Source organism: Zootoca vivipara, chromosome 13 (assembly GCF_963506605.1).
Source record: "Zootoca vivipara chromosome 13, rZooViv1.1, whole genome shotgun sequence".
In the NCBI taxonomy this organism is placed as follows: domain Eukaryota; kingdom Metazoa; phylum Chordata; class Lepidosauria; order Squamata; family Lacertidae; genus Zootoca; species Zootoca vivipara.
Window position 1 is genome coordinate 17,352,155 of NC_083288.1, and position 13,966 is coordinate 17,366,120.

Sequence of the window (13,966 nt, forward strand, 5' to 3'; positions counted from 1 at the left end):
ATTATAAGAATTCTAAGGTCTCAAAAATAAAATATATGTTTTATAAGTACATAAGGTAAACACACATGTGTAAGTAGATAAACCACGTCTGAAATAGGACAGGAGAGCAATCCTGAAGCCATCTTGGCTCTCCTAAAATGTTTCCTCTTCAAATAAAGTATATTTGGGGAACCTTTCCCAATAGTCCTTTCATTTACAAATAGTTCTAATCCTGTCTTGAGGGTGTGTTGAATAGGGTAGGCCTGTGACCTGGATTCAAGAACTGAGGTATTTACCATCTCAAAAGGATGGCTACAATGGCCAGGTAATTAATTGCATTTCCTGGCCAGTGTAGCTGAGATTCTGAATCCTATTGTTCTAGGATTCAGCTCAGTACATAACAGTAGCCATCCTTTTGAGATGACCATAATCTTGTCAGACAGGAGACAAGACACACCCTCAAATTTCTGCTGCAGACCACCTCTTCCTGTGTATGATGCCTTTTGCCAGATGGGTGGGGTATGAATGAATGAATGAATGAATATTACCGTATTAGGGGTGCAGCCAGAGTGTCACACAACCTACTCACACTTGCTTCTTATCAAACACCTAAAGTGCCCTGCTGCAAAATCCCTCGAGGCACAGGTGTAGCCAGGGTGGGCAGGGCCGGATTTAGGTTTGATGAGGCCCCAAGATACTGAAGGTAATGGGGCCCTTTATATATCCAGCTGTCCTTTGTCAACACCCAGCCCTACAAAGAGGTTCCTCATGAGGCCAGAGGAACACCATCCGGCTAGTTTTATTGATTAATTTAATATTATGTAAACTGCCTTGAGATTTTTATTAAAAATATAAAGTGGTATAGAAATTTATAAACAAACAAACAAACATATTGTTGCTGGGGTTTTTTTTTGTTGAATATATGCTATATGGTAATTTATGGACCTAATAGGTATCTAAAGCCATTTGCACATAAGACAATATGTATTTTATCAAAATAAAAAAATTCTTTCCAGCAGCACCTTAGAGACCAACTATGTTTGTCATTGGTATGAGCTTTCGTGTGCATGTAGGCACCCCATATATAGAAATGAGCAAACCAGTGATATTTTAGGCAGCAGGCTACCATGACTTACAACACAAAACACTGTTGCTGCATGTAGGTTTTATTTCATTTGTTTTTTATCTTATATTTTGGAAATGTACACCCAGTTTTCCCCTTTAATTTTTTTTGGGCCACCAAGAGTGGGGCCCTAAGCTATAGCTTGGTTAGCTGCCTCCCCTAAATCAAGTAAATAAATAAATAAATAAATAAAAATACTGTACTTAACTAAAGCAAAGCTCCCCAACCCCCAACATAAATCCTGCCTCTGACCTCAGGGTGGGCCACCGCGCTTCTAACCCTCCCTCTTCCCAGCTCCACCTCCTCACGCACCTCCTTGGCAACCCACACGCAACCTCGAGGCCCAAAGCTGCAATATTGCACGGCGGGGTTGGACTAGATGACACTTGGGAGACCCCCAACCTTTCCCGATTCTACCATTGACTAGGATTCTCCTCCCCCCCCCGCCCTCCTGACGTCGCCTCGTCCCGCCCCGCCCGGCCACCCACGCACGCAGCACTCGAGTTCTACTCCCTTGTCTTCCCTCTCTCGAACGTTAGTGGAACCTCCCTCTCCGTAACCAGCCAATCGCCTTCCCTTTACGCGGTGACGTCGCTTGCGTGCGTGGGTGCGGGAGGGGGGTCCGACCGACGCGACGCACAGGCGGGGCCTCCGTCGCCTTGGCCACTCCTCGTCTTCCCTCCTTCTCCTCCGCCTCCGCCTCCTTTTTTTCCGCCTAGGCTGACCCAGCCAGGCGGGCTGAAAGGAGGCGAGCAGGCGCCCTGGGCCCGGCTTGGCGCGCCGGGTGGACTCTCGGCGCCCCCTTTTCCCCTCGCGCCCTTCCTTCCTTCCTTTCCCTGCGGTCCTTCCCCCCTCGGCAGAGGCTGCTGAGGCGCAGCGGGGGCGCGAAGGGTGCCGCCGCCGCCTCCACCGCCGCCGCCGCAGCCTGGGCCTGAAACAAGATGGCGGCCCCGGGCGAGTACTTCAGTGTGGGCAGCCAGGTGTCGTGCCAGACTTGCCAGGAGCAGCGGCTGCAGGGCGAGGTGGTGGCCTTCGACTACTCCAGCAAGATGCTGGCGCTCAGTATCCTTGCTGCTTGCGTGGAAGTGGTGGGAAGGGGGACGGGCGCTGGCGGGGCGGGGTGGGGTGGGGGCATGGCGAGAGCTGGTTGCCGGGGCCCTGGCCTGGCGCTCAGGGAAATGGGGCTGCTGTATGTTCGGGTGGAGGGAGGAGGCACGTGAGCTTTCCTAGGTCGGCCTGATCTGGGGGAGTCGGTGGGGTTGTGTTTGGGAAGGTTGAGGTTTGGCTGGGGTAGGGAACCAAAGAGACGGAGGGAAACCGCCGGCCTGGTTTTTTGTTTGGGGAGGGGGAAAGGAAATAGAATTTTTTTTGGGGGGGGCTACTTGTTAGCATGAAAGGGAGCGCGCGCGTGTATATATATGTGTGTGTGTACCTATCTATCTATCTATCTATCTATATGTGTGTGTGTGTATGTATATGTATGTATATGTATGTACAGTATAGGTGTGTTATATTAGATAGGTCTAGATAGATATGGGTACAGTATATTTTGCTGCCTGGAGGGTATATCTTGCCTCTCGTGAGCCACAGGGATCTCAAGACGGGAGGGAGGTGGGGAACAATCCTGTTTTGTTTGTTTTTCCAATGGAGGATTAGGGAAGCTTGCTAGGTGAAATCTAGGAAAGGGAAACTTTAAAAGGGTGCTCGTGGGCAGGAGCGAAAATGGAAGCTTGTGGCGGCCTTATTGAGAGGAGGAAGGCTGAAGCAGGAATGGGGGCTGGGGTGGATGGTGGGGCGTGTCAGAAATCAGCTTTTTAGTGTGTAGAAAAATAGAAGCCAGGGCAGGATATGTAGGAAGATCCCCATATTACAAAAGACGGGGAAAGCCCCTCTGAACTTGACTCTGGGCTGCCGCATGGAGGCATGTGCTTCAGGTGATTTCTCAACACTTGGTGGGTAGTATAGCCTGAATGTGTGGCCTGAACCCGCTGAAAAATTTGGTGTTTGAAATGAAATGAACCTTTTCTATGCTAGACAATGGCTTGCACATGTTAAGGTTAATCTAAAATACTTAACGTGGCTGTCCTAAAGTGATGAGTGTGTATGTTACAAACATGCCCACAGTGATGCCAGTTGAGATAAGGTTAGTGCTGAAGAAGAGTTGATGTGTTCCTTACAAAGCCCCTGGGGTCTGTGTTGAGCACATTCAGGCAGCAACAATAAATAGGGCCTGAAATGTAGATGGCCCCAAAAATGCCTCTGGAACAGATAAGGATTTGGTGAACCTGATGTGCCTGGGGGCAGGGAGGAAGTTTTGATGCTGGATTATGTTGCTGCACATGATTATTGGGGTTGTTTTTTTTTTAGCGCCTTGGTTTTGAATAGCATCCCTGGGAAATGTTAAGATCCATGGAGCTTCTTTTCCATGCTGGCAGTAAAAGTAGATTCCTAGGCTATAAAGCATATTGGGCTCAGGTACTTAAGCTTTTGTTGGTTTCCCAATTGCAAGAATCCATCACTTTGCAAATTGATGGGTTCTCCCAGGGATGGCATTGTGCCAGGGCAGGGTGCCTCATATGTGTGTCTGTTGTTGAGAGCCCAGTTAAGTGTTCATGCTTTGAGCGTGGCATATGTCCTCCGTTTCTAGAAGTTGGATTGATAAAATTCTACGTGCTCTGGGAAAGGCGGGTATGAAAAAAGTTTTCACCTTGCCCTGCAATAAGAGAACCTGCTGTCATCCAATGGAAAGCTGAGGCTTTGGACAGAGCAAAGGAAGGGCTATTTTGCACAGTGTATAGTTAACTAAGGAAAGTCTCTAACATAAAATGTGGTAACCTCCAGCTTTGCTTTAAAACGGGGTTGGACAATTTCATGGTGGGTAAGCCCATCGGTGGCTACTAATCTTAATGGCTTACACCCAGGTTCATCCAGTGAAGCGGAATTGTTCAGAGGCAACATGATTTTCAGTATTGGTTTCTGGGGAATAAGGGTGGGAGAGAACTGTTGCCTTCCTGTCCTGTTTGTGGGCTTTGTGTAGGCATCTGTTTAACCACTGTGGGAAGTGGCATGCTGGACTAGAAAGGTCTGTGTCCTGAATGCAGCAAGGGTCTGCCTTATAAGTAACACTGGCATGCGTGTCCTGGGTTATTTGACCGCAGCTGTGCAAATAAGAACACCCCAAAGCCATTTGCACCAGTATATCTCTGGGCACTTTGAATGGCAAGACTAGCAAGCTGCAAAAGTAACTAATACCAGCAGCCTTCTGGGTGCCTAAAAAAAGTGCCCAGTACATTGAACATTCATATTTTTACCTGTTCCTATGTTTAGTTTTGTGTTCACATCCCTGGGATGTAAATTTGTCATGAATTTGGAGTGAGCCAGCCCTTCACTGGCCGTTCTGTAGACAGGATACTGTTGCTTTGTGGTAACGTGTTACAGTAATATGTTACCTATTGTAACATGCTCCCTATATTGTTGCACAGAAAGTTTACAACAACTGCGCCTGTAAAGCATAAACTTCATGCATAAAACTCATGCAGGGACATCCTTGGAAGTGGATCTTTGCAATTAGGCATTACATGTGTAAACACACTTTCTTCAAATGGTATTTGTTCTTTGAGCTGTTTAATTAACATTATATATTTTTTGGATTTGTTTCCTTAATGATCTTTTCCTCCAGAATGCCCTTCTTCAAGTGGCAAACCTAACCACGCAGATATCTTGCTTATAAACTTACAGTACGTTTCAGATGTGAAAATAATCAATGACCGTACAGAAACGCCCCCACCTTTAGCTTCTCTCAATGTTAGCAAGGTAAGAATCCTTTGCGGATGACATTCTCTCATTCTCTATTTAACCAAGCTGGCTGCATTGTGAATTCCAGCATGGCATGGTTAGCCATATTGCGGTCCTTTGGTTGATGCAATGAGCCATCCATATGCCCCTTTTTGTACTATTTCAAACATTTTTTTAGAGAGTTCAGAATTGTCAAGGGAGTGTCTGTAATTGGTTACAATGAAAATAAAAATAAAACAGCCCTTGCTTTAAACAATGGTGAAGTTAAGTTTGGAAACAGGTTTCTCATCTACCTGTATTCCCATCATGGGCAGCCTCACGTCTACAAGATTCTAGTTACTGTTTCTTTCTTAGCACCCCTTCTCCACTCCTGTGTAAGATTGTCTCCTGCAGGGTGACCCAGTATTGAGCCTCTTCACTCCCCCTTACAAACTCCCAGCTCTGGTTACTTTGGTGTGGAAGCAATTGAAAAAGAATTGCAAGAGCCATGAGAAGAGACTCAGGTTTTGTGTAGTGGCTAGAGATTCCCCAAGTTTTGTCCTTCTATACATGGTTTATTTAGGGCTGGAGTGTGGAAGGTTGAAAGAAGGTTCCCATATACATGCATCTTGCTCACTCTTGTAGTAAATCTCACCGTACATAGTTTAAAAGGCAATGGACTTTGAGTATCATGAGAGTAGAAATATCACATTTACTTAAGAGCAAAGCCACCTGGCCTTCCAAAAAGAGGAGTTATGGCATCATGTAAAACCAAACAAAATGGGTGCTGTATCATGCTGAAATACACACACACTCTCTCTCTCTCTGCTTACTGCCTTTCAGACTTGTCTGTACAGTGCTATAATTTTGCTAAGTGTATTTGCCCTTCCTGGTTCTTGTAGCTGTTGGAGGAAAACCTCTGCCCCATTAAGGAGGATTCCTCATCACTGGCATTGCTGTTCAAAAAACAGAATATGCCAACTTAAAGTATATTCTCTATACTTGGGGATATTAAGTAATTAAGATATTAAGTCCGTTTGACTTCCAAAACCAAATTGTGGCTTCTGATTGGCAGCAGAAAGCTCCTGCAGCCAATCAGAAGCCGCGGAAGCCCTGTCGGACATTCGACTTCCAAAAATAGTTCGCAAACCGTAACAGTCACTTTACCCAATTCCTCTTCTTTCATGTTTACCCAATTCCTCTTCTTTCATTAATAAAAATGTAATTACTTCCAAAGGTTGTGATTTCCATAGAGCAGGCACCCCCAAACTCTGCCCTCCAGTGTTTTGGGACTCCAGTTCCCATCATCACTGACCACTGGTCCTGTTAGCTAGGGTTGATGGGAGTTGTAGTCCCAAAACACTGGAGGGCCGAGTTTTGGGGGTGCCTGCCATAGAGCTACTGTGTGCTTTGCATCATTGAGGGCAGGGTACTCAAGTAGCTGGGATGTGTCGGCTCATGAGATGGAATATGTGGCATCCCCTGTCATGCAAAAATTGTTTTCCTACAAAAAAACCTCTATTTAAGGCTTAGGGTGTCTGCTGCCAAGATTAAGATCTCTGCATTTCTGGTATCTCCTTTGCAGCTTGCGAACAAAGCACGGATGGAGAAGGAAGAAAAGCTGAGCCAGGCATATGCAATTAGTGCTGGGGTCTCGTTGGAAGGACAGCAGCTTTTCCAGACTATACACAAGACGTAAGTATTAGGGATGGGAAGGAAACATGTGGAGTTTGAAGGCAGCTGGGGAGGAGGGGCAGGGGCCTGAATCCAATTACTAAATGCAGAAATCGCTGTCAAATGCATCCACCCCTTGCCAAAATATGTGGTTCCACCAGATGGTAATGGAAGTTTCTTTCCATATTTTCCTTACTTTTTTAATTCTTTGAAAATCTGCTTCCCTGTGGCTGGTCAAAGTAGAATGTGCCAGGTAGATAATTTATTCAGAGTGCAAATAACTTTGATTACTGTAGTGTAGATTGTCCTTTTAATGCAACATGGTCCTGGCTCATATGGCTTGCATCAGGGGTCCCAAGAAGACTAATACTCCATAGATTTGGGTCTCCAGCTGTTCCATCATTCCTAGCTAGTAGGGCCAGTGGGCAGGGATTACGGGAATTGTACAAGCACACATGCACACAAACACTATCCTCTATCCAGGCAGGCAAGATACATTATCAGAGTTCAAGGTCACATTTGAGCCAGGGGGAAAAAACACTTGGGGTTGCATTTGGTGTAGCGCCCATGTGAATCTTCTCTCAGTGCGAGGGTTTCTCCTTGCACAACAGAACTTTCTCTTCCTCCTACATGCCCCCTAAAGTTGCTCTGCGGTTTCCCCCAGCTACATGGATGATATGAATAGCGCTTCATGAAGCTTATAGTTCTTCACTAATGAAAAGTGTCGTGTCTAACATCTTGATATGCATGACTTATGTGTAAACTCCCGCTACAAAATGTAACCCAGCGAACAGAAATCAATCTTGTATTTTTTGGGGGGGGGAGGGGTCCTGTATTGCAAAAAGCGTATAAGAGTGATACACAGTGTAATAACTTGAATCACGTGCACTTTTTAATGTATTTACATATACAGATGCTGTGTTCATAATCTGCTATGCATGTAAATAATGCAGTTTAATACATGTTAATAAATACGGCTCATTAATTCATTGGAATTCAATGAAAGATGGATCACCGAGTATGGTAGAACAGTTGGTGGATTCAGTAAGAATGCTTTTCCATTAAGCAGTAAAATACATCTGTAAACAAACCAAATATAATAGTAAAATAAAAAAACCCTTCCAGTGGCACCTTAGAGACCAACTAAGTTTGTCATTGGTATGAGCTTTCGTGTGCATGCACATGAAAGCTCATACCAATGACAAACTTAGTAGGTTTCTAAGGTGCTACTGGAAGGAATTTTTTATTTTTTATTGACTACGGCAAACCAACATTGCTACCTACCTGTAACTACAAATATAATAGGTACATCTGAAAAGAACCAACTGTAACCTGAGAAATAGCATTATCAATATTCCTAAGTACCGTGCTTATTATTCATAGATTCCAAAATACACTTTCCTATCTGACAGGCTTCTAGAATTGCATCTTAATCATAACAGAGGCCATGCTAGAAATAGTGTTCAGTTTCTAGACATGTGCTCATGTGTGATAAGTTCTGAAAAGTTATTGAAATGCATTACCAGTGAAGGTTTTATAACTGTTTATAAAACAGTTTGTAGTTAAAATACCTTACACACTTCCTTTCCCCCCTAGAATAATTTAATATGGTCTGATCGCTGTAGCTCTGCAAAGTTTTGAGCAAAATAATGCAATTCTGCAGACGTATATCAGCTAATACAGTGGTACCTCGATTTATGAACACAATTGATTCCGGAAGTCTGTTCATAAACTGAAGCGTTCATAAACTGAAGCGAACTTTCCCATTGAAAGTAATGGAAAGTGGATTAATCCGTTCCAGATGGGTATTGCAATTCAGTTGATTGGGAGCAAGAGGATTGCTTAGACTAGTCTAACATATTTTGAAACATCGACTTAGGATCTAAGAGCTTTTTAAATAAAAATCAGTTAATTGAGGCTATAAAGCTGGAAAGGAAGTATGGGCCCCTTTTCACCTTTGCTTATTATATTAAATACTTGTTGCAAATTGAGTTATTCAATTTGTTGTGGATTAGTCTGGAAACCCGTTTTTTTTTTAAATAAAAAAATTCCTTACTCGTGGAATGATATGTCTGTTGATAATCAGTTTTTTTCTGCTGACGGTCCTTGAAATAAGTTCACATAGATGATTTCAAGGAAACAACTCTCCCCTGCTGGCAGGAGGAAACTTTGGCAAATTGAATACTAATAACTGTTGAACAAAGCTCGGGACTGATCACCAGAGAAGTAATTTCCTAGCCCTATTTATGTGTTACCTGGGTGTAGGACATTTGCATGATGAAGCAGGTCTGCGTTGGTGTGTTGCCCCTGGCACTTCATCCCTTCGCCAGCCATGCTGCCTGACATCTTTGCATTGAGTGCAGATGTCAGAGGAGCTGCCGCGCACAAACAGCTGCTTGTGAATAGGGGCTCCATGTCATATGCCTGAACTCAGTGTGTAAAAGTCAGGATGGAACCAGCCTAGGGACGTGATGCCAGGGGTGGAGTAATGTTTGACTAAGCAGGGACAAAAATAGGTTGTTGGGCCTCCCAACAGCCTCCTAAATCTATTGTTTGTATAATGCCAAAAAATGCACAGTCTTGGGCTCTGGAGACTCGTTTGGGAGGCATTTCCACCACTGAGGTGTCCACTGGAAACTCCTTTGTTCCCTTGCCATCTGAACATGGCACTTAGACCTAGCAACAGCAATGAACTATAGCATGGGTAGGCAAAGTAAGGCCCGGGGGCCGGATCCGGCCCAATCGCCTTCTAAATCCGGCCCGTGGACTGTCCGGGAATCAGCGTGTCTTTACATGAGTAGAATGTGTCCTTTTATTTAAAATGCCAGTGTGGCAGAGAGCCAGTGTGGTGTAGTGGTTAAGAGCGGTAGACTCATAATCTGGGGAACCAGGTTCGCGTCTCTGCTCCTCCACATGCAGCTGCTGGGTGACCTTGGGCTAGTCATACTTCTTTGAAGTCTCTCAGCCCCACTGTGTTTGTTGTGGGGGAGGAAAGGAGAATGTTAGCTGCTTTGAGACTCCTTCGGGTAGTGATAAAGTGGGATATCAAATCCAAACTCTTCATATATGGGTTATTTGTGGGGCCTGCCTGGTGTTTTTTCCATGTGTGCTTTCATTTAAAATGCATCTCAAGGTTATTTGTGGGGCATAGGAATGCGTTCATCCCCCCCCCCCAAATTATATAGTATGCCCCCCCCACAAGCTCTGAGGGACAGTGGACTGGCCCCCTGCTGAAAAAGTTTGCTGATCCCTGGACTATAGGAAATGAAGTGCTTTTAATTGGACTAGGGCTGGTGGATGAGGGATGTTGTACTCTGCTCTTTGAAATCCACATTTTCAGGATCCTTTTATGGGTCTACCACAGCCTGATTTCTTTGGTCTTTTGTCCTGGCCCCATTCCCTCTGCATATAAAGTTTCATGGTCTCCCACTGCCTTCTCCGGCGTTCTTATTATTAATGTAAACCCTGACCTGTTCAAGCACCCATTTCTGTGCAGTGGTCTTCATGGTACTGGCACTACAATAATGCAAACGAGGAAGGCATTGGGGTAGCTGCATGGCAGCTCTTAACCACCTCCTGCTTCCCTCTTTGTAGTTTTGCTTTTCAGTAACTTAAGTTTTTTTGTGTTGTTCTTGTTGGTAAAAATGAAACCCTCTGTTGCTTCCTGCAGCATTAAAGATTGTAAATGGCAAGAGAAGAATATAGTCGTGATGGAAGAAGTTGTCATTGCCCCTCCATACCAAGTGGAAAACTGTAAAGGCAAAGAGGGGAGTGCCCTAAGTCATGTACGCAAAATAGTAAGTAGACCAATGCCTGTGGATTGTGGGAGGGCAGGAGGAAAGAGGTATGACTCAAAAGACTGACTCAAGTTGTACCAGCATCCATACTCTGCATTGAATTGCCCAGGTCCCCCACCTGCCTTCAGCATTCGCTGCTAGGTTTTGTTTGGCTAAAGATATCATTTTGTCCCAAGTGCATGCTGTTTCTTTGGTGAGATGGAAAGTGGTTTAAAACTTGGACTATTGATTCTGTCCATAAAACATAATGGAATTTCCATTCTGGTAAAAGTTGAATTTCCAGTGTGCTCCATTCGAGTTAACTTCGGACAGTGACAACATCATATTGGCACCCTTGTGTCATTTGTGTGCATGTGTCTGTGCATATTCCTAGAGTGCACTTTTGCCCGTGTGGCAGTGGAGTGGGGAGGCATGTACGCTCAGGCCCTGGGTGGAATTAAAGGCCTTGGACTTTTCTGTTTGTGCAGTCGCGGGAAGAAGAGTCGTCATTGGCTATAGGCTACCTTGTAAATCCCGCCGTAGTCTGCAGTTCAGCTAAGATCACCCACTATTAGGTTTCTTGATATGGGACCTGCTGCGCCTGGCCAGCACTAACTCCCTTGCCTCCTTCTCCATCCAGGTCGAGAAACATTTTAGAGATGTCGAAAGCCAAAAGGTGATGCAGCGTTCACAAGTCCAGCCAACACAGAAGGAAAGCGCCCTCTCGTCCTGAGTCCCACCTGCCCTTCCTGGTTGCTACAGATTGCTCCTGCGGGGGGTGGGGGGGGGAGCCCTTCGAACACGCGGCAGCAGATGACACAGACGTCTTCAAAACGAGGTCGGGGGAGGGCAGGGGGGGTCCACTTCTATTTTGTTGCGGCCCTGTAATGATGGGACCCACAGCTTCTGAACTTTAGACTTCAAAAAAACAAGAGAATAATTTAAAAGCTCATTCATTACTTGACTAACAGACTCTTTACTTTTTTTGCCCACCCGGTTCCTCCCCCCAAACCCTAGAACAGTCAGCTGTCTTGTATTTGAGATTTTTCTCCCTCCCAGGTCATTTTTTTAAAAAAATATATAGCTTAATTGAAATCAATTCCATACCGCCCCTCTTCCTCCTGAACCATAGGAGAATTCAGCTCCCCAGTTGTCCTATTAAAAATAATAATAGAGAAAACAGAAAATAACAAGCTGACTGTGGTAATGTAATCGGGACCTTTGTGTGAGTGGCGATCTCTCGTTTGGTTTTTGTTTGCACAGGGCAAGGCTTGAATTAGCCTTATTTTTCTTATCTCGAAGTATATATATAATAAATATATATATATATAAAATGTCCTTTAAATATTTTCTGCTTCTTGCAGTACTCTGAACTGGGATCATGGCAGAAAAAACCCCCCAACCCCACACATATATCTCCATGCTGAACAATCAAGCCTTTCGTTGTCAGTGTTCGTATGTGTGACTCTGGAAATCAGATGTATGCTGAAGTGAGGGCTTCAGCAGGCTATATACTCTTTGGGGGGCATGCACTTGAGTCGCAGGCTTCCTCCTTGTGGTCTTGTCACAAGCTGAGCTTGTATGTTACCCTTCCATACATGGCCTCTAGTGATACCACCGGGTCGGCACTGTCCCCGACCAACAACTCTGTACGGTAGAACCGTTGGGGTTGTTTTACTCTTCCCACAGGGCATGGCAATTGGGAGATCAGATAACGCCATTTTCGTGGGTGGTTCCTTGGGTAGTTCCAAACCATCCCTGGCGCTCCGTAGGTAAAAATTACTTGGGTAGAGCTTATGAGTGATGGTGCGTGCTTGGCACCCTTGCGGCCCAACCAAGGGCTGGAGAGGCACTTGAAGGGGTGTGGGCCGAGTCCACACATGGCAGCGCTCAGCCCCCAGTCTAACTGAACTGGCTCTTTCCTTCCTCTTAAATCCTGGCTGGGGAACGTCTAGTCCTTCGGATGCTGTTGGAATTACAGCTCCCATCATCCTTTGCTATTAGCCATGCTGGCTGGGTGTGATGATGGGAATTGGGAGTCCGATAAATCCTGGAGAGCCACAGGTTCCTCGCTCTGGTCTTAAATAACCCATTTAGGAAACAGTCAGCCTCCCTGGGGTCTTTTACCATGCTACCATGCAGCATAGTTAAGTGAATCCTTTTTGGATTTGAGTGGTGCTCCTGAATAAATTTCCCTTGTGGCATTGCCATGTGATATTTGAATCCTTGCAGCGATGTAGAGCTGTAAGTGCCACTGTGAAAATGGCTGTTTGCTGTCACCTCTCAGTTTTGACTGTAATTGAGATCTGGTGCAGAAGCTGTTTTGTGTGGAGGATTCAAATATGCTGGTGTGCTGCTCCTTTGGGGGGGGGGGGCAGGTGGGGTAACGATTCGCCTCATCCCTGTGAGTAGTGCAGTAACTATTTGCTGAATACTGCCTGCTTTCCAAGAGGTGTTAAATTCTATTGTACGCATTCAAACCATATTGCTATAATGCATTCTGGAGTTTTCCTATCGACCTTAACCTCAAAAACCCCAGTTTTAGATTTGTTGTCTACATTTCATCTCTCAGTCTGGCTGCTCTCACTGTCCTTCATAAACACCCTTGCCTTAGAAATATGTTCTCGGAAGTAAATAACTCTTGAACATGGGCATAAAGGTGAATTTACAAATGATTATATATTTTTTTGCCATGATCTCTTTCCCCCTCCCCCCCTTTTTTTTAAACAAATGGATCAAAATTTAAATAATTCAAGCCCTGCCTTTCAGAATGGAGGGATTTTTTTTTTAGCATTGTCTAGCAAAACCAATAAAAACCCAGAATTTTTTTAACCATCAAGCAAGCATTTGTGTTGGTGGGTTTTTTGTCTTTAAGGGCAGGTTGTGTTTGAGGAAGGAGGGGTTGAATTTGGGGTCAAGAACCAGAATATTGGAGTGTCAGTGGATACATCTCTCCTCCCGTGAAATCTCGCACGGCAGCAAGAGCTCTCTTATCTCCGTATGTAGTAACTCGGGTGGCTACTTGCCGGATGTCGCTTTTTTTACACACTGGATACATCAGATCCATCCTTCCATAAACGGGCATGCATTGCTGGGTGCAGTCGTACCTTGGTTACCAAACAGCTTACCGGTAGTTCTCGAACGTTTTGGCTCCCAAACTCCACAAACCCAGAAGTGACTGTTCTGGTTTGTGAACTATGTATTTTTGGAAGCTGAATGTCTGACAGGACTTTCGGGGCTTCCTGCAGCAAATCGGAAGCAGCGCTTTGGTTTTCGAATGTTTTGGAAGTAGAACGGAGTTTGGGAACGGATTCCGTTCAACTTCCAAGGTACTACTGTATTTCGCTTAGTATGGGTAGGTTAGTTAACATTTCCATTCTGCAAATTAAACAGTAAATTCAGCCCTCACCAGTGGACTGTAAGTGACAAGCAGAAAACCAAGGCTTCAGAATACAAACCATGCCTTACTTCATATATGCTCCTGGGCAATCACTGAAATTGTGCAGTGGGTGAGCTGTACGTTTTGGTCGGCTCTGGTTGTGGTCTTGTGTGTGTTATCACTTCCTTTTTAAACAAGTGGAGAAATTGATCTCTTCCCCAGGAGGCCATCTCTCTGAAAACACATGCATGGCATGGAGGC

The 13,966-nt window shown here is 45.0% G+C and overlaps 1 protein-coding gene across 1 annotated transcript; it reads left to right on the forward strand.

Annotated features, from left to right (window-relative positions):
- The first annotated feature begins 1,798 nt into the window (after nt 1-1,798).
- Nucleotides 1,799-13,165, forward strand: LSM12 (LSM12 homolog). The gene is made up of 5 exons (XM_035136289.2): nt 1,799-2,164; nt 4,782-4,915; nt 6,462-6,571; nt 10,221-10,347; nt 10,967-13,165. Exons 1-5 carry the CDS (start codon nt 2,044-2,046, stop codon nt 11,057-11,059), a joined length of 585 nt encoding a protein of 194 aa, XP_034992180.1. The 5' UTR covers nt 1,799-2,043; the 3' UTR covers nt 11,060-13,165.
- The last annotated feature ends 801 nt before the right edge of the window (nt 13,166-13,966 follow it).